General features: G+C 32.9%; 1 protein-coding gene across 1 annotated transcript; it reads left to right on the forward strand.

Annotated features, from left to right (window-relative positions):
- The first annotated feature begins 3,488 nt into the window (after positions 1–3,488).
- LOC105262437 (putative gustatory receptor 58c) lies at positions 3,489–8,960 on the forward strand. Its single transcript, XM_011297454.2, has 2 exons — positions 3,489–4,580; positions 8,805–8,960. Exons 1-2 carry the CDS (start codon positions 3,489–3,491, stop codon positions 8,958–8,960), a joined length of 1,248 nt encoding a protein of 415 aa, XP_011295756.2.
- Positions 8,961–22,249: the final 13,289 nt, after the last annotated feature.

A 22,249-nucleotide genomic window follows, 5' to 3' on the forward strand; every position in this document is an offset into this window, starting at 1 on the left:
TTCAGAACAATGTCAGTTTAATTAAAGCGAAAAGCCTCACCAATATTTATTACATATGTGTAGAACAAAATGCAACCATGGGCTAATGATAGGGATTTTTTTCGAATTATATCTATGAATCCCTATCATCGACCATGGGCTAGTAATAGGGATTCATAGACACATTTTAAAAAAGTCCAATAAAAAAGGAAAGATTGCCAAAACAGTGAAAAACAATTAAACGATACAACGACAATTTACTGTAAAAGTTCTGGTAAAACGATAAAAGAAACGAAACTAAACAAGCGTCAATGTGGCGAAGAATTTTTTTTAGGAAAATAAATAAAAAATTTAATTTGTGTCAAGTATTTTGTAACACCTTTAGTGAAATTCTCTAAGGGTGCAAATGCATAAAAAGCTTTAAATCATGGCTAGCCATATTAATGTCAAATTATAATGAAAAATGACGTCAGGATTTAATACCTTTATGAAAAGTCAAAAAATATGCCTAGCCATGACTTCAAGCTTCTTATGTATTTGTACCTTAAAAGTTAGGGTGCATTAGCAACTTGGCATCATCGCCCGGCGTATTAATATTAAATTATAATGGGAAATGACGGCAGAATTCGAGTTTGGCTCTGGCATTCCTTTATGGTATGTCACAAAATGTGCCATGCAAAGACTTCAAGCTGTTTATGTAGCCACACCATAACTCAGTTTTTGAGTTAACGACAAACGTCGGTAAAATTCAAATGTTTGTAATTTCGAAAATTTATGAAATTTGTCGGTAAGTTACGGCGAAATTAAAGTAGTCGCTGCTTTAACTTCTTTTTTATATCAAAATGTTGAGTTTCAAAGTTTTCGATTTTTGTCGGTAACTCAAGAATATGAATTAGAGAATCTCACTACTGAATACTGTAGCACAGTATCGATATTCGATATCTTGCTAACTGTAGCCAAATAAAATTGTCTAAAAATTCACAGAGGGAGTCCCTTCTGAGTACTTTAACCGCTGGAAGTGTATTGTCCATAAACGTTCACGATATCGCTTAGGCCCCATGCATTGGTACCTCCCTGCATTCCGTATTTCAATGATATTAGTAACACTATTCACCGGAATTGTTTCGAATTTCGCATTTAAAGTTCGTAATGGATACTACAGCCTGTGACAGAAAATTGTCTATGCAGGTCCACCTCTTCGTATAGCCCCCATATAACGGTACATTCCGATATTCGGTATTTTGATAATTGTGGCCAAATTTTTTTATGGAATTGTCTAAAAATCCACACAGGGAGTTCCTTTTGAGTACTTTACCCCCTGGAAGAGTATTGTCTATATAGGTTCACGATATCGTATAGGTCCCATATAATGATACCTCCCTATGTTCGGTATTTTCGTGATTTTAGCGACATTATTTACCAGAATTATTTGAAATTTCGTATTTCAAGTTCCTAATGGGTACTACAACCTGTGACAGAAAATTGTCTATGCAGGTTCAGGTCTTCGTATAGCCCCCATATAACGGTACCTCCCGATATTCGGTATTTTCGTGATTTTAGCGGCATTATTCACCGGAATTGTTTCAAATTAGGTATTTGAAGTTCCTAATGGGTACTACAGCCTGTGGCAGAAAATTGCCTATGCAGATCCGGGTCTTCACATAGCCCCCATATAACGGTACCTCCCTATATTCCGAATTTTGATAATTTTAGCGACTTTATTCACCGGAATTGTTTCATATTGAATATCGTGTTTGAATATTGTAATGACCTATGACAAAAGTTGTCCATACTGGCCCACGTCTTCGTATAGACCCCTATATAACGGCGACTTCCTATATTCGGTATTTTTAGGATTTTAACAGAATTTTGAATGAATTTTACTTGTTTTTTGAAATTTCCAAATGCCTGCCCCAAATGGTGGATGGTATTCAAAGTTAGGCCGTCCGAACTTACTGTTTTTTTAATTCTTATATTCTATCACCTTTAAGATGAGAACACATAAAACGCGTTTTTGCTTGACTTAAGTCATCGGCTGGCTACTTCGTAGTGGAACAACCGCGTTTTAGGTTGACTTATTTCGATGTTGGCCCTATCCTCTTTGTTATTTTCCTGAAGAAGCCAGCCGATGACTTAAGCCAATTAAAAAAGCGTTTTATGTATTCCCACCCTTAGATTTTGGTATTCTAGATTTTTAAGACTGCCTCTTCCGAGCACACATTTAACTCAAATAAGTTTTTTCACAAAATATATACTTTTTTAATGTTTTGCTTTTCAATTTTATTCTTAAGTTTCTGCCTTAACTTAAATAACAGCCCATTAACCTTCATTATCCACTTTTTTCCATTTCATACTTGTTACTCTTCGTATTATAAATGCAAAATAGCCAAGAGAGCAAAAACCGAAATTGTTATTATGAACTCCCATCATGCTGGAATATTCAATTTACAATTGAAATCCAACTTAATAAGTGGGTATTATCTGCAGAAAATAAAAAAAAAATCCAATGATGAAGCTTCACTCTTGTCTTTCGTTACCTTTGAAATATATCAACAAGGTTTCCTTATCAGCTCCCCAAGTACAGCCTGCCAGAGACTTGAGGACCTTGTTCCTACTCCTACTGTCAATGCAATACCTGCTTGGGTGTTATAGACAGAGCCATCTGAATCACCATCTTGTGGATAAGCAACCTCCGCCCAGGCACGTTAGGAAAGACCTTCATGGTCTAGAGAGAGAGAGGTACAGAGGTATACAGGCTCATCAAGCGGGACTAAAATAATATTCACTCTAATGCGGTCTCAGAAGCCATTGAAGGATATAGAGCGAATACTGTGCTAGGAGACCATCCCCCTCCCGTCGCAGCTGAAGAACGAAAGCTGCCCCGACAAACTCGAGCAGTTTTGGCTCAATTACGATCCGGATGGTGCAGCCGCCTTAATTCCTACTGGGCCCGGATTAACAGCTGGCGATGTGCAGAACATCTGCCCAGCTTGTGGCACGCTGCACCCATTTTGGCTGCCCAGCCAAGCCTACTCACCTAACTCCAGTCTCGTGATGGACACAACCCATACAGGTTGTATCCTTTTTGAGACTAGACTTAGAGGCAGAACCTGATTGAATGGAGTCAGAAAAATGGAAAACGAACGAACACAGATGTATGAGCTGCCACAACAACAACAACAACCCTTACCACTAACTAAACTTATATCATCAATTAACAGACCCTTGATTCTGCCAAATTTTTTCTTTGACAACAGCCAACGATCCGAACTCAATTCTAAGAATTTCCTTTTGGATTCCACCGTTTCATTTGCATATCTCCCCTAGAGGAGAGGAGATTTTTTAATATTTAAACGCTTAATTATGATATCGAGGGGTGACATCATGTACACCCCCCTCGGGGGACCTCTTAACAGCCAATCATTAAAACTAATGGATGAAGGTAATTTCAATAAAACTGTTCGGTTCCCTTAGTTATTCGCTTCACTTCCATGTGAGCTGTTCGCGTTATGGTTGAATTTTTAACGATTTATTACTACACCAGCCTGGTGGTGGGTTTGACTAACTTACGTTACGATGGCGGAACTCAAATTGTCGAGCTCTATCATTGGCCCACAATTGTGTATTCGGCGGTATTGAATCTGGTTTTCATAATGCTTCAACCCATCTCTATGTTGCACTCCAGCCGGGTGTCCTTGAACTGTGACGAATTCGGTGCCCTAGTGGTAATAAAACTGCTAAGTGGCATTGCTTACTTTTTGGCGTACCTTTCGATTATGTGCATGTCTTGGCTAAAACGGAAAAAAATACATCAGCTGTACTACAAATATTTGGCTCTGACACGTCGCTATTTCACCGAGACCATACTGTTGGATAACTACGAAGCTGTGCAACGGGCCCAGCGTATATTTCTCAAGAAATTCTGTTCGTCCGTGTGCAAGGCCATTGTGGTCTATGTGAATATCCATCACTACTACACCGAGTCACCCTGTGAATATGTGAAGAGTTTACCCTATGTGGCGATAAGTTTGTACTATGGCCTCCTGAATGTGCAACAGCTGATTGTGGATGTAAATGTGATATTGGGTCTGCTGCTCATCGATTTGTGTCTCAGCATGTTGAGTCATACCTTGGAGGAAATCGAACGTGACATTTGGCTAATGGCCAAGGCGCGAAAGGTCCAAGAGAATATTTTTCGAGAAAATCAACAGATGTTACATCGAAAATGGCGTGGTAATTTAAATCGCACCGTGGAGGGTATTGCCGCTGAGGTAATGCACCTGCAGAGCTTGACGCATGAGCATTTGGATATCTATGAAATTCCGGTGCTGTTTCTGCTGCTGGCCGTCTTCATCAGTCTCATTACCATGATGTTCAACATCATGGCCTATGTTGCGGATTTTGGAAATGTTCAACCTCTGAAGTTGTCGTTTTACGTTTTTATTCTTTTGGCGAACATTAGCAATGTCATGATATTCTATAACATCTGTGAATCGCTGCAGAGGACATATGCACGCATGGTCAATCAGGTTTATCGTATTGGAATCTATGCCTCACTGGGCGGTGGGGGTTATGTGGAAAGGGATTCGTTGGTGTTGAGTGTAAGAAAAAAAAACCGAAAAGAAAAAAAAACCGAAAAGAAAAAAAACCGAAAAGAAAAAAAAACCTACTAAAAATATAGGAAAGTCAATTCAGCAAAATTTTTTTTCAGGGTAGAATTAAAAAGGTAGTCCTATGTAAACACATTTTCAGAATTTTTATAACCTCCACCATAGTATGGAAGTTTAGGCTGATAAAATTTTATTCAAATTTATAGTATGTCTGCAGGACTTTTATTATTGAAAATGAGCCGCATAAGTGCAAGTTTAGGTATAGGCCCCATATAATTGTACCTCCCGATATTCGGTATTTTGATGATTTTGGCGACTTTATTTAGCGGAAATGTTTTAAATTTGGTATTTCAAGTTCGTAATGGCTACTACAGCTTGAGACAGAAAATTGCCAATGCAGGTCCAGGTCTTCGTATAGCTGCCATGTAACGGTAACTCCCAATATTCGGTATTTTAATAATTTTTGCGACATTTTTCACCAGAATTGTTTAAAATTTGGTATCTGAAGTCCGTATGGGATACTACAGCCTGAGACAGAAAATTGTCCGTGCAGGTCCACACCTTCTTACAGCCCCCATATAATTGTACCCCCAATATTCGGTATTTTGATGATTTCGGCGGCATTTTTCACCGGAATTGTTTCAAATTTGATATTTGAAGTTCGCAACTGAAACTAGAGCCTATGACAGAAAATTGCCTATGCAGGTCCACGTTTTCGTATAGCCCCCATATAACAGTACCTCCCGATATTCGGTATTTTGATGATTTTAGCGACATTATTCATCGGAATTGTTTCAAATTTGCAATTTGAAGTTCGTAATGGGTACGACAGCCTATGACAGAAAATTGTTTGTGCTGGTCCACGTCTTCGTATAGCCCCCATATAATGGTACTTCCCGATATTCGGTATTTTGATGATTTTAGCGACATTATTTACCGAAATTTTTTTCAAGTTTCGCATTTCAATAATTTAAAAAAAGTTGCCTATGCAGGTCCACTTCTTAAAAAAAGGCTTTGCTGAATTGACTTTTTTATAAAAAAGAAACTCATGGTACAATAACAAAGGTAGCCTCATATAAACCTAGAAATACAACTCTTTTATTTGGTGTCTATGCATTGTCAAAATTTATATTCTGTAGTTCTTCCTTAGATATGAACGTACGACTGACAAGAAATTTACATTTACAGAGTGAAATGAAAAAACTGCAACCAAGTTCAGACTGCTGTCATTTCTATGCCACTCGTCCGACAGCTATTAAAATTATTCCAGTGACAGCTCATTATATTGTTTACAAGCCTACAAAAGCATTTTGGTGAGAATTTTCCAGAAAAAAAAACTTATTCGTGATAGAATTCAAGCGTGATGTTGTGATTTCTTTATATTTGGCTGGAGAACCATCAAAAGTGGCTATCGTTAGAGCAATCCAGCATTTAAATGTGAATAAATCTTTTGGGTCTCGTACCATCGCTCGTTATCGTGCTACTGGTAGCGTAGCCCGACGATGTCAAAGAAGTGGACGGAAGAAAAGAGCAACATCAGAAAAAATGGTAGGAAAAGTAAAAAGCGACTTGATCGAAACCCGCGTCGCAGTGGCCCAAAAATGGCTTGGGAGCTGAACACATCGCAATATTCCATTCGGCAAATATTGAAAAATGAGCTCGGGGTAAAGCCATTGAAATTCGAAAAAGAGCAAGAACTTACACCGCAACAGAAAGAAAGAGAGAGAGAGAGAAAATAGACTCAAAAGAGCTAAAGAGTTGCTTCGCTTGGCCGAAAGTGGTGAACTGGCGAATTTGGTTTTCTCCGCTGAGAAAACATTCGTTGTCCAGCTGTTTGTAAACAAACAAAATGATCGTGTTTACTTGCCAAAGAGGTCAGCTGAGGCAGCTTGACCACCAGAACTCAAGTGCCGCCCATGGTAAGTGAGGTTGAGGGCCGCCATATCATCAGATGGTCGCTCTCCGCTCGTATTAATCGACCATGGCATCAGAATAAATGCCGAATATTATTGCGAAAATATTGTGGAGGATGTATGAAAGGCTTGGGCACGCAAACATTTTGGCCGCAGGACTCAGCACCATCACACTCAGCATGGGCGCCATCCAAGAATGGTTACAAAATGAGGGTTCTCGCATCATTTCCATCGCACAATGGCCATTAAAGTAAATGCCGAATATTATCGCGAAAATATTCTGGAGGGTGTATGAAAGGCTTGGGCACGCAAACATTTTTGCCGCAGACCTTGGACAGGACAACAGGACTCAGCACCATCACACTCAGCACGCGCCACCCAATGGAATGGTTACAAAATGAGGTTCCTCGCTTCATTTCCAGCGCACAATGGCCACCACAAATTCTCCGGATACCAATCCGTTGGACTATTGTGTGTCTGGAGTATTTTGGAAAGCAAGGTTGTCACTAAACCAAATACCAAAGGGTCGAGCACCTCAAGCAGGCGCTTCGCCGTGCCATAGGCCAAAATACCGCAGAGCAATATTCGGTCAGGCAACGTGTGACTGGGTTTCATTGGCCGTTTGAAGGCCATAATTCCTGACAAAGGTGACCAATTCGAACAAATCTAAACTTATTCTAAAATTTGATGCTATTTCCGACATTTTTTTGCTTTCGTTCAACGAAATTAAAAAGAAAAAAAATGTACAGGGTTGCCCATATTCGACGGACCCATCTGGCAACGCCATAACTTTTGACAGAGATGTCACATCGCTTAATGACATACCGCGTTTGAAGCGTCAGTCCAAGCAGAATTTTGCCATGAACCAATACACGCCATGCGAAATAGTTGAAATTTACGTTCAACAGAAGAAGTCAATTGTGAAAACTCAACGTGCTTTTAAAACATTAAAAAATGTGAGAAGTGCGCCTTCAAAGAACACCATTAAGCGTTTATACGAAAATTTTTCGACTGGTAAGGCTCTTTCTAATCCGAAGAGACCATATAAAAGTCGACCAATGCGATCGGCCGAGAATATCGCTGCCGTACGAGCCAGTGTTGAGAGGTCCCCAAGAACATCCCAAAAACGCCGTTCTCAGCAGTTGGGCATGGCTCGGTTCATTTTACAACTGATTATTCGCATTGATTTGCATTTGTTCCCGTACAAAATTCAATTGACGCAAAGAATGTTGCCTGCGGACAAGCCTCGTCGATTGGAATGGGCCCAAAGAGTCATCGAAATGGCCGAAGATGACGAGCAATTTTGGAACAAAATTATCATGTCCGATGAAGCCCATTTCACATTGAATGGGACCGTAAATAAGCAAAATTGCCGTTTTTAAGCCACTGAAAATCCTCAGGAGATTCAAGAAGTGCATCTTCATGACGAAAAAGTCACAGTTTGGTGCGGCGTTAGTGCGAAAACGGTCATTGGGCCGTTTTTCTTCCAAAATGAAAATGGCCATGCGTTATCGCGACATGATGACCAATTTTGTGATGCCAATTATTCGTTGAAAGCGTATGAGGCAGTTCTGGTTTCAACAAGACGGCGCTCCACCGCACACAAGTCGCATAACAATCGATTTTCTGAAGAATTTGTTTCCGGGCCGTTTGATGTCGAAGAGTGGTGATTTGGACTGGCCACCGCGTTCGCCCGATTTGACGCCGCCTGACTTCTTCTTGTGGGGATATTTGAAGTCAAAGGTTTACGTTAACAAGCCTAGGACCGTAGAAGAGCTCAAGGACAACATTCGTGAAGAAATAGCCGCTATTCCGGCCGAAATGTTGGCAAAAACGATGGAAAATGCAGCAAAAAGGGCACAATACGTCATCAACGCCAGAGGCGGCCATTTGAGAGATATCATATTCAGAAATTGATGTAAACAAATCTACTTGGAACAAATTAAATGATTAACATTGCCAACCGCCAAATTTTTATTTTTATCTTTGATTAAAAAAAAAAAAACAAAAAACATATGGGCAACCCTGTAAAAATAATGGCGTTTGACTCTGTTGCAGTTTTTTTCTCACATTTTTTTGCTATCAAATAAAATATGCCACTTGTCATACGTAAATATTGAAGATATTAAAATATTTTTTTTAACTGTGAAAAATGACAAGGTCAAGTTCATTGGAAAAGGGTTGCCACATTTCGCTTTAGCAAATGAGACTACCTCTATTGTTGTGCCATGGAAAAAAAACTTTGCTAAAATAATTTTTTTTTCTTTGAAAATTTTTACCTCATAATTTCATTTCTTTGCAGTTGGAAATGCTCCTAATGCAGCTGCGCTATCGTGAGTTCCGTGTGACTGTGTGTGGACTTTTCGAAATTCGTAACCGAACCGGCATGATAATGATACATAAAATTGTCCTAAATCTAATGTATCTCATACAAAGTGTTGTGCAAAGTATTGCCTAAACAAAAAAAAAAAATATATTAAACAAATTAATTAATAAACCTAACCTAAAAGTTGCTAAATTTCTTTTAAATTAGTTTTTAGCCGCAAATTCCGTTTCATTTTCTTCAAGTCTTCCTAAATATTTACAAATATTTAACCACAAAGTTATCCCCAGCCACAAGATAACCGTAAACTTTGATGCTTCTTCTTCTTTTTCTTGTTATCCAATGTTTGTGAAATGTTAGCCCAGAACCCAGACATTCATTAACAAAGAAAAAAAAAAAAAAAACAACAACACAAATATTTTTTGTGTAAATTATCTTCTTTATTTAAAATTCATACGAATGTCTTGTGGTCATTGCAGGAGCTCTTGAAATGATTCGATGACTATTCCCTCCCTGCCTTACCCTGCCCATAACCTCAAAATTTTCATTTGCATGTTTTATGATTCATATTTGCATGGATGGATGGTTTTTGTGTTAGTGTACGACGAGTGGGCAGTCTGTCAGACTGTCATTGAGTAAGGCACTTTCAAAAACAAAGGCATTCAAGAAAAGTTTCCAATGACTTTTTGCTGGGGTAATTTGTAGCAATACATGTTTGTGTCGGATATGTAATTCACTCTTAAAAAAGTGATCACAAATAATAGCTAAAAACGCCGAAAACTCAATATTTAAGGAGTTATGGCCATTTTAAATTTTCTATTAATTCACTCTTAAAAAAGTGATCACAAATAATAGCTAAAAACGCCGAAAACTCAATATTTAAGGAGTTATGGCCATTTTAAAGTTTTCATTAATTCACTCTTAAAAAAGTGATCACAAATAATAGCTAAAAACGCCGAAAACTCAATATTTAAGGAGTTATGGCCATTTTAAATTTTCTATTAATTCACTCTTAAAAAAGTGATCACAAATAATAGCTAAAAACGCCGAAAACTCAATATTTAAGGAGTTATGGCCATTTTAAAGTTTTCATTAATTCACTCTTAAAAAAGTGATCACAAATAATAGCTGAAAACGCCGAAAACTCAATATTTAAGGAGTTATGGCCATTTTAAAGTTTTCATTAATTCACTCTTAAAAAGTGATCACAAATAATAGCTAAAAACGCCGAAAACTCAATATTTAAGGAGTTATGGTCATTTTAAAGTTTTCATTAATTCGTCCCTAAAAAAGTGATCAGAAATAATAGCTAAAAACGCCGAAAACTCAATATTTATGGAGTTATGGCCATTTTAAAGTTTTCATTAATTCGTCCCTAAAAAAGTGATCACAAATAATAGCTAAAAACGCCGAAAACTCAATATTTATGGAGTTATGGCCATTTTAAAGTTTTCATTAATTCGTCCCTAAAAAAGTGATCACAAATAATAGCTAAAAACGCCGAAAACTCAATATTTAAGGAGTTATGGTCATTTTAAAGTTTTCATTAATTCGTCCCTAAAAAAGTGATCAGAAATAATAGCTAAAAACGCCGAAAACTCAATATTTATGGAGTTATGGCCATTTTAAAGTTTTCATTAATTCGTCCCTAAAAAAGTGATCACAAATAATAGCTAAAAACGCCGAAAACTCAATATTTATGGAGTTATGGCCATTTTAAAGTTTTCATTAATTCGTCCCTAAAAAAGTGATCACAAATAATAGCTAAAAACGCCGAAAACTCAATATTTAAGGAGTTATGGGAATTTTAAAGTTTTCATTAATTCGTCCCTAAAAAAGTGATCACAAATAATAGCTAAAAACGCCGAAAACTCAATATTTAAGGAGTTATGGCCATTTTAAAGTTTTCATTAATTCGTCCCTAAAAAAGTGATCACAAATAATAGCTAAAAACGCCGAAAACTCAATATTTAAGGAGTTATGGCCATTTTAAAGTTTTCATTAATTCACTCTTAAAAAAGTGATCACAAATAATAGCTAAAAACGCCGAAAACTCAATATTTAAGGAGTTATGGTCATTTTAAAGTTTTCATTAATTCGTCCCTAAAAAAGTGATCACAAATAATAGCTAAAAACGCCGAAAACTCAATATTTATGGAGTTATGGCCATTTTAAAGTTTTCATTAATTCGTCCCTAAAAAAGTGATCACAAATAATAGCTAAAAACGCCGAAAACTCAATATTTAAGGAGTTATGGGAATTTTAAAGTTTTCATTAATTCGTCCCTAAAAAAGTGATCACAAATAATAGCTAAAAACGCCGAAAACTCAATATTTATGGAGTTATGGGAATTTTAAAGTTTTCATTAATTCACTCTTAAAAAAGTGATCACAAATAATAGCTAAAAACGCCGAAAACTCAATATTTAAGGAGTTATGGCCATTTTAAAGTTTTCATTAATTCACTCTTAAAAAAGTGATCACAAATAATAGCTAAAAACGCCGAAAACTCAATATTTAAGGAGTTATGGGAATTTTAAAGTTTTCATTAATTCGTCCCTAAAAAAGTGATCACAAATAATAGCTAAAAACGCCGAAAACTCAATATTTAAGGAGTTATGGCCATTTTAAAGTTTTCATTAATTCACTCTTAAAAAAGTGATCACAAATAATAGCTAAAAACGCCGAAAACTCAATATTTAAGGAGTTATGGCCATTTTAAAGTTTTCATTAATTCACTCTTAAAAAAGTGATCACAGACAATAGCTAAAAACGCCGAAAACTCAATATTTAAGGAGTTATGGCCATTTTAAAGTTTTCATTAATTCACTCTTAAAAAAGTGATCACAAATAATAGCTAAAAACGCCGAAAACTCAATATTTAAGGAGTTATGGCCATTTTAAAGTTTTCATTAATTCGTCCCTAAAAAAGTGATCACAAATAATAGCTAAAAACGCCGAAAACTCAATATTTAAGGAGTTATGGGAATTTTAAAGTTTTCATTAATTCGTCCCTAAAAAAGTGATCACAAATAATAGCTAAAAACGCCGAAAACTCAATATTTAAGGAGTTATGGCCATTTTAAAGTTTTCATTAATTCACTCTTAAAAAAGTGATCACAAATAATAGCTAAAAACGCCGAAAACTCAATATTTAAGGAGTTATGGCCATTTTAAAGTTTTCATTAATTCACTCTTAAAAAAGTGATCACAAATAATAGCTAAAAACGCCGAAAACTCAATATTTAAGGAGTTATGGCCATTTTAAAGTTTTCATTAATTCGTCCCTAAAAAAGTGATCACAAATAATAGCTAAAAACGCCGAAAACTCAATATTTAAGGAGTTATGGCCATTTTAAAGTTTTCATTAATTCGTCCCTAAAAAAGTGATCACAAATAATAGCTAAAAACGCCGAAAACTCAATATTTAAGGAGTTATGGCCATTTTAAAGTTTTCATTAATTCACTCTTAAAAAAGTGATCACAAATAATAGCTAAAAACGCCGAAAACTCAATATTTAAGGAGTTATGGGAATTTTAAAGTTTTCATTAATTCGTCCCTAAAAAAGTGATCACAAATAATAGCTAAAAACGCCGAAAACTCAATATTTAAGGAGTTATGGCCATTTTAAAGTTTTCAGTAATTCACTCTTAAAAAAGTGATCACAAATAATAGCTAAAAACGCCGAAAACTCAATATTTAAGGAGTTATGGCCATTTTAAAGTTTTCATTAATTCACTCTTAAAAAAGTGATCACAAATAATAGCTAAAAACGCCGAAAACTCAATATTTAAGGAGTTATGGGAATTTTAAAGTTTTCATTAATTCGTCCCTAAAAAGTGATCACAAATAATAGCTAAAAACGCCGAAAACTCAATATTTAAGGAGTTATGGCCATTTTAAAGTTTTCATTAATTCACTCTTAAAAAAGTGATCACAAATAATAGCTAAAAACGCCGAAAACTCAATATTTAAGGAGTTATGGCCATTTTAAAGTTTTCATTAATTCACTCTTAAAAAAGTGATCACAAATAATAGCTAAAAACGCCGAAAACTCAATATTTAAGGAGTTATGGCCATTTTAAAGTTTTCATTAATTCACTCTTAAAAAAGTGATCACAAATAATAGCTAAAAACGCCGAAAACTCAATATTTAAGGAGTTATGGCCATTTTAAAGTTTTCATTAATTCGTCCCTAAAAAAGTGATCACAAATAATAGCTAAAAACGCCGAAAACTCAATATTTAAGGAGTTATGGCCATTTTAAAGTTTTCATTAATTCGTCCCTAAAAAAGTGATCACAAATAATAGCTAAAAACGCCGAAAACTCAATATTTAAGGAGTTATGGCCATTTTAAAGTTTTCATTAATTCACTCTTAAAAAAGTGATCACAGACAATAGCTAAAAACGCCGAAAACTCAATATTTAAGGAGTTATGGCCATTTTAAAGTTTTCATTAATTCACTCTTAAAAAAGTGATCACAAATAATAGCTAAAAACGCCGAAAACTCAATATTTAAGGAGTTATGGCCATTTTAAAGTTTTCATTAATTCGTCCCTAAAAAAGTGATCACAAATAATAGCTAAAAACGCCGAAAACTCAATATTTAAGGAGTTATGGCCATTTTAAAGTTTTCATTAATTCGTCCCTAAAAAAGTGATCACAAATAATAGCTAAAAACGCCGAAAACTCAATATTTAAGGAGTTATGGCCATTTTAAAGTTTTCATTAATTCACTCTTAAAAAGTGATCACAAATAATAGCTAAAAACGCCGAAAACTCAATATTTAAGGAGTTATGGCCATTTTAAAGTTTTCATTAATTCGTCCCTAAAAAAGTGATCACAAATAATAGCTAAAAACGCCGAAAACTCAATATTTAAGGAGTTATGGCCATTTTAAAGTTTTCATTAATTCGTCCCTAAAAAAGTGATCACAAATAATAGCTAAAAACGCCGAAAACTCAATATTTAAGGAGTTATGGCCATTTTAAAGTTTTCATTAATTCACTCTTAAAAAAGTGATCACAGACAATAGCTAAAAACGCCGAAAACTCAATATTTAAGGAGTTATGGCCATTTTAAAGTTTTCATTAATTCACTCTTAAAAAAGTGATCACAAATAATAGCTAAAAACGCCGAAAACTCAATATTTAAGGAGTTATGGCCATTTTAAAGTTTTCATTAATTCGTCCCTAAAAAAGTGATCACAAATAATAGCTAAAAACGCCGAAAACTCAATATTTAAGGAGTTATGGGAATTTTAAAGTTTTCATTAATTCGTCCCTAAAAAAGTGATCACAAATAATAGCTAAAAACGCCGAAAACTCAATATTTAAGGAGTTATGGCCATTTTAAAGTTTTCATTAATTCACTCTTAAAAAAGTGATCACAAATAATAGCTAAAAACGCCGAAAACTCAATATTTAAGGAGTTATGGCCATTTTAAAGTTTTCATTAATTCACTCTTAAAAAGTGATCACAAATAATAGCTAAAAACGCCGAAAACTCAATATTTAAGGAGTTATGGCCATTTTAAAGTTTTCATTAATTCGTCCCTAAAAAAGTGATCACAAATAATAGCTAAAAACGCCGAAAACTCAATATTTAAGGAGTTATGGCCATTTTAAAGTTTTCATTAATTCGTCCCTAAAAAAGTGATCACAAATAATAGCTAAAAACGCCGAAAACTCAATATTTAAGGAGTTATGGCCATTTTAAAGTTTTCATTAATTCACTCTTAAAAAAGTGATCACAAATAATAGCTAAAAACGCCGAAAACTCAATATTTAAGGAGTTATGGGAATTTTAAAGTTTTCATTAATTCGTCCCTAAAAAGTGATCACAAATAATAGCTAAAAACGCCGAAAACTCAATATTTAAGGAGTTATGGCCATTTTAAAGTTTTCAGTAATTCACTCTTAAAAAAGTGATCACAAATAATAGCTAAAAACGCCGAAAACTCAATATTTAAGGAGTTATGGCCATTTTAAAGTTTTCATTAATTCACTCTTAAAAAAGTGATCACAAATAATAGCTAAAAACGCCGAAAACTCAATATTTAAGGAGTTATGGGAATTTTAAAGTTTTCATTAATTCGTCCCTAAAAAAGTGATCACAAATAATAGCTAAAAACGCCGAAAACTCAATATTTAAGGAGTTATGGCCATTTTAAAGTTTTCATTAATTCACTCTTAAAAAGTGATCACAAATAATAGCTAAAAACGCCGAAAACTCAATATTTAAGGAGTTATGGCCATTTTAAAGTTTTCATTAATTCACTCTTAAAAAGTGATCACAAATAATAGCTAAAAACGCCGAAAACTCAATATTTAAGGAGTTATGGCCATTTTAAAGTTTTCATTAATTCACTCTTAAAAAAGTGATCACAAATAATAGCTAAAAACGCCGAAAACTCAATATTTAAGGAGTTATGGCCATTTTAAAGTTTCTATTAATTCACTCTTAAAAAAGTGATCACAAATAATAGCTAAAAACGCCGAAAACTCAATATTTAAGGAGTTATGGCCATTTTAAAGTTTTCATTAATTCGTACCTAAAAAAGTGATCACAAATAATAGCTAAAAACGCCGAAAACTCAATATTTAAGGAGTTATGGCCATTTTAAAGTTTTCATTAATTCACTCTTAAAAAGTGATCACAAATAATAGCTAAAACGCCGAAAACTCAATATTTAAGGAGTTATGGCCATTTTAAAGTTTCTGTTAATTCACTCTTAAAAAAGTGATCACAAATAATAGCTAAAAACGCCGAAAACTCAATATTTAAGGAGTTATGGCCATTTTAAAGTTTCTGTTAATTCACTCTTAAAAAAGTGATCACAAATAATAGCTAAAAACGCCGAAAACTCAATATTTAAGGAGTTATGGCCATTTTAAAGTTTTCATTAATTCACTCTTAAAAAAGTGATCACAAATAATAGCTAAAAACGCCGAAAACTCAATATTTAAGGAGTTATGGCCATTTTAAAGTTTTCATTAATTCGTACCTAAAAAAGTGATCACAAATAATAGCTAAAGACGCCGAAAACTCAATATTTAAGGAGTTATGGCCATTTTAAAGTTTTCATTAATTCGTACCTAAAAAAGTGATCACAAATAATAGCTAAAAACGCCGAAAACTCAATATTTAAGGAGTTATGGCCATTTTAAAGTTTCTATTAATTCACTCTTAAAAAAGTGATCACAAATAATAGCTAAAAACGCCGAAAACTCAATATTTAAGGAGTTATGGCCATTTTAAAGTTTCATTAATTCGTACCTAAAAAAGTGATCACAAATAATAGCTAAAAACGCCGAAAACTCAATATTTAAGGAGTTATGGCCATTTTAAAGTTTTCATTAATTCACTCTTAAAAAAGTGATCACAAATAATAGCTAAAAACGCCGAAAACTCAATATTTAAGGAGTTATGGCCATTTTAAAGTTTCTGTTAATTCACTCTTAAAAAAGTGATCACAAATAATAGCTAAAAACGCCGAAAACTCAATATTTAAGGAGTTATGGCCATTTTAAAGTTTCTGTTAATTCACTCTTAAAAAAGTGATCACAAATAATAGCTAAAAACGCCGAAAACTCAATATTTAAGGAGTTATGGCCATTTTAAAGTTTTCATTAATTCACTCTTAAAAAAGTGATCACAAATAATAGCTAAAAACGCCGAAAACTCAATATTTAAGGAGTTATGGCCATTTTAAAGTTTTCATTAATTCGTACCTAAAAAGTGATCACAAATAATAGCTAAAGACGCCGAAAACTCAATATTTAAGGAGTTATGGCCATTTTAAAGTTTTCATTAATTCGTACCTAAAAAAGTGATCACAAATAATAGCTAAAAACGCCGAAAACTCAATATTTAAGGAGTTATGGCCATTTTAAAGTTTCTATTAATTCACTCTTAAAAAAGTGATCACAAATAATAGCTAAAAACGCCGAAAACTCAATATTTAAGGAGTTATGGCCATTTTAAAGTTTTCATTAATTCGTACCTAAAAAAGTGATCACAAATAATAGCTAAAAACGCCGAAAACTCAATATTTAAGGAGTTATGGCCATTTTAAAGTTTCTGTTAATTCACTCTTAAAAAGTGATCACAAATAATAGCTAAAAACGCCGAAAACTCAATATTTAAGGAGTTATGGCCATTTTAAAGTTTCTGTTAATTCACTCTTAAAAAAGTGATCACAAATAATAGCTAAAAACGCCGAAAACTCAATATTTAAGGAGTTATGGCCATTTTAAAGTTTTCATTAATTCACTCTTAAAAAAGTGATCACAAATAATAGCTAAAAACGCCGAAAACTCAATATTTAAGGAGTTATGGCCATTTTAAAGTTTTCATTAATTCGTACCTAAAAAAGTGATCACAAATAATAGCTAAAGACGCCGAAAACTCAATATTTAAGGAGTTATGGCCATTTTAAAGTTTTCATTAATTCGTACCTAAAAAAGTGATCACAAATAATAGCTAAAAACGCCGAAAACTCAATATTTAAGGAGTTATGGCCATTTTAAAGTTTTCATTAATTCACTCTTAAAAAAGTGATCACAAATAATAGCTAAAAACGCCGAAAACTCAATATTTAAGGAGTTATGGCCATTTTAAAGTTTTCATTAATTCACTCTTAAAAAAGTGATCACAAATAATAGCTAAAAACGCCGAAAACTCAATATTTAAGGAGTTATGGCCATTTTAAAGTTTCTATTAATTCACTCTTAAAAAGTGATCACAAATAATAGCTAAAAACGCCGAAAACTCAATATTTAAGGAGTTATGGCCATTTTAAAGTTTTCATTAATTCACTCTTAAAAAAGTGATCACAAATAATAGCTAAAAACGCCGAAAACTCAATATTTAAGGAGTTATGGCCATTTTAAAGTTTTCATTAATTCACTCTTAAAAAAGTGATCACAAATAATAGCTAAAAACGCCGAAAACTCAATATTTAAGGAGTTATGGCCATTTTAAAGTTTTCATTAATTCGTACCTAAAAAAGTGATCACAAATAATAGCTAAAAACGCCGAAAACTCAATATTTAAGGAGTTATGGCCATTTTAAAGTTTTCATTAATTCACTCTTAAAAAAGTGATCACAAATAATAGCTAAAAACGCCGAAAACTCAATATTTAAGGAGTTATGGCCATTTTAAAGTTTCTATTAATTCACTCTTAAAAAAGTGATCACAAATAATAGCTAAAAACGCCGAAAACTCAATATTTAAGGAGTTATGGCCATTTTAAAGTTTTCATTAATTCACTCTTAAAAAAGTGATCACAAATAATAGCTAAAAACGCCGAAAACTCAATATTTAAGGAGTTATGGCCATTTTAAAGTTTTCATTAATTCACTCTTAAAAAGTGATCACAAATAATAGCTAAAAACGCCGAAAACTCAATATTTAAGGAGTTATGGCCATTTTAAAGTTTTCATTAATTCACTCTTAAAAAAGTGATCACAAATAATAGCTAAAAACGCCGAAAACTCAATATTTAAGGAGTTATGGCCATTTTAAAGTTTCTATTAATTCACTCTTAAAAAAGTGATCACAAATAATAGCTAAAAACGCCGAAACTCAATATTAAGGAGTTATGGCCATTTTAAAGTTTTCATTAATTCACTCTTAAAAAAGTGATCACAAATAATAGCTAAAAACGCCGAAAACTCAATATTTAAGGAGTTATGGCCATTTTAAAGTTTTCATTAATTCACTCTTAAAAAAGTGATCACAAATAATAGCTAAAAACGCCGAAAACTCAATATTTAAGGAGTTATGGCCATTTTAAAGTTTTCATAATTCACTCTTAAAAAGTGATCACAAATAATAGCTAAAAACGCCGAAAACTCAATATTTAAGGAGTTATGGCCATTTTAAAGTTTCTATTAATTCACTCTTAAAAAAGTGATCACAAATAATAGCTAAAACGCCGAAAACTCAATATTTAAGGAGTTATGGCCATTTTAAGTTTTCATAATTCACTCTAAAAAAGTGATCACAAATAATAGCTAAAAACGCCGAAAACTCAATATTTAAGGAGTTATGGCCATTTTAAAGTTTTCATTAATTCACTCTTAAAAAAGTGATCACAAATAATAGCTAAAAACGCCGAAACTCAATATTTAAGGAGTTATGGCCATTTTAAAGTTTTCATTAATTCACTCTTAAAAAAGTGATCACAAATAATAGCTAAAAACGCCGAAAACTCAATATTTAAGGAGTTATGGCCATTTTAAAGTTTTCATTAATTCACTCTTAAAAAGTGATCACAATAATAGCTAAAAACGCCGAAAACTCAATATTTAAGGAGTTATGGCCATTTTAAAGTTTTCATTAATTCGTACCTAAAAAAGTGATCACAATAATAGCTAAAAACGCCGAAAACTCAATATTTAAGGAGTTATGGCCATTTTAAAGTTTTCATTAATTCGTACCTAAAAAAGTGATCACAAATAATAGCTAAAAACGCCGAAAACTCAATATTTAAGGAGTTATGGCCATTTTAAAGTTTCATTAATTCGTACCTAAAAAAGTGATCACAAATAATAGCTAAAACGCCGAAAACTCAATATTTAAGGAGTTATGGCCATTTTAAAGTTTTCATTAATTCGTACCTAAAAAGTGATCACAAATAATAGCTAAAAACGCCGAAAACTCAATATTTAAGGAGTTATGGCCATTTTAAAGTTTCTATTAATTCGTACCTAAAAAAGTGATCACAAATAATAGCTAAAAACGCCGAAAACTCAATATTTAAGGAGTTATGGCCATTTTAAAGTTTTCATTAATTCGTACCTAAAAAAGTGATCACAAATAATAGCTAAAAACGCCGAAAACTCAATATTTAAGGAGTTATGGCCATTTAAAGTTTTCTATTAATTCACTCTTAAAAAGTGATCACAAATAATAGCTAAAAACGCCGAAAACTCAATATTTAAGGAGTTATGGCCATTTTAAAGTTTTCATTAATTCGTACCTAAAAAAGTGATCACAAATAATAGCTAAAAACGCCGAAAACTCAATATTTAAGGAGTTATGGCCATTTTAAAGTTTCTATTAATTCACTCTTAAAAAAGTGATCACAAATAATAGCTAAAACGCCGAAAACTCAATATTTAAGGAGTTATGGCCATTTTAAAGTTTTCATTAATTCGTACCTAAAAAAGTGATCACAAATAATAGCTAAAAACGCCGAAAACTCAATATTTAAGGAGTTATGGCCATTTTAAAGTTTTCATTAATTCGTACCTAAAAAAGTGATCACAAATAATAGCTAAAACGCCGAAAACTCAATATTTAAGGAGTTATGGCCATTTTAAAGTTTTCATTAATTCGTACCTAAAAAAGTGATCACAAATAATAGCTAAAAACGCCGAAAACTCAATATTTAAGGAGTTATGGCCATTTTAAAGTTTCTATTAATTCACTCTTAAAAAAGTGATCACAAATAATAGCTAAAAACGCCGAAAACTCAATATTTAAGGAGTTATGGCCATTTTAAAGTTTTCATTAATTCGTACCTAAAAAAGTGATCACAAATAATAGCTAAAAACGCCGAAAACTCAATATTTAAGGAGTTATGGCCATTTTAAAGTTTTCATTAATTCGTACCTAAAAAGTGATCACAAATAATAGCTAAAAACGCCGAAAACTCAATATTTAAGGAGTTATGGCCATTTTAAAGTTTTCATTAATTCGTACCTAAAAAAGTGATCACAAATAATAGCTAAAAACGCCGAAAACTCAATATTTAAGGAGTTATTGCCATTTTAAAGTTTTCATTAATTCGTACCTAAAAAAGTGATCACAAATAATAGCTAAAAACGCCGAAAACTCAATATTTAAGGAGTTATGGCCATTTTAAAGTTTCATTAATTCGTACCTAAAAAGTGATCACAAATAATAGCTAAAAACGCCGAAAACTCAATATTTAAGGAGTTATGGCCATTTTAAAGTTTCATTAATTCGTACCTAAAAAAGTGATCACAAATAATAGCTAAAAACGCCGAAAACTCAATATTTAAGGAGTTATGGCCATTTTAAAGTTTTCATTAATTCGTACCTAAAAAGTGATCACAAATAATAGCTAAAAACGCCGAAAACTCAATATTTAAGGAGTTATGGCCATTTTAAAGTTTACATTAATTCACTCTTAAAAAAGTGATCACAAATAATAGCTAAAAACGCCGAAAACTCAATATTTAAGGAGTTATAGCCATTTTAAAGTTTTCATTAATTCGTACCTAAAAAAGTGATCACAAATAATAGCTAAAACGCCGAAAACTCAATATTTAAGGAGTTATGGCCATTTTAAAGTTTTCATTAATTCGTACCTAAAAAAGTGATCACAAATAATAGCTAAAAACGCCGAAAACTCAATATTAAGGAGTTATGGCCATTTTAAAGTTTTCATTAATTCGTACCTAAAAAAGTGATCACAAATAATAGCTAAAAACGCCCGAAAACTCAATATTTAAGGAGTTATGGCCATTTTAAAGTTTTCATTAATTCGTACCTAAAAAAGTGATCACAAATAATAGCTAAAAACGCCGAAAACTCAATATTTAAGGAGTTATGGCCATTTTAAAGTTTTCATTAATTCGTACCTAAAAAAGTGATCACAAATAATAGCTAAAAACGCCGAAAACTCAATATTTAAGGAGTTATGGCCATTTTAAAGTTTACATTAATTCACTCTTAAAAAAGTGATCACAAATAATAGCTAAAAACGCCGAAAACTCAATATTTAAGGAGTTATAGCCATTTTAAAGTTTTCATTAATTCGTACCTAAAAAAGTGATCACAAATAATAGCTAAAACGTCGAAAACTCAATATTTAAGGAGTTATGGCCATTTTAAAGTTTTCATTAATTCGTACCTAAAAAAGTGATCACAAATAATAGCTAAAAACGCCGAAAACTCAATATTTAAGGAGTTATGGCCATTTTAAAGTTTTCATTAATTCGTACCTAAAAAAGTGATCACAATAATAGCTAAAAACGCCGAAAACTCAATATTTAAGGAGTTATGGCCATTTTAAAGTTTTCATTAATTCGTACCTAAAAAAGTGATCACAAATAATAGCTAAAAACGCCGAAAACTCAATATTTAAGGAGTTATGGCCATTTTAAAGTTTCATTAATTCACTCTTAAAAAAGTGATCACAAATAATAGCTAAAAACGCCGAAAACTCAATATTTAAGGAGTTATGGCCATTTTAAAGTTTTCATTAATTCGTACCTAAAAAAGTGATCACAAATAATAGCTAAAAACGCCGAAAACTCAATATTTAAGGAGTTATGGCCATTTTAAAGTTTTCATTAATTCGTACCTAAAAAAGTGATCACAAATAATAGCTAAAAACGCCGAAAACTCAATATTTAAGGAGTTATGGCCATTTTAAAGTTT

This window comes from Musca domestica, unplaced genomic scaffold (assembly GCF_030504385.1).
Source record: "Musca domestica strain aabys unplaced genomic scaffold, Musca_domestica.polishedcontigs.V.1.1 20, whole genome shotgun sequence".
In the NCBI taxonomy this organism is placed as follows: Eukaryota; Metazoa; Arthropoda; class Insecta; order Diptera; family Muscidae; genus Musca; species Musca domestica.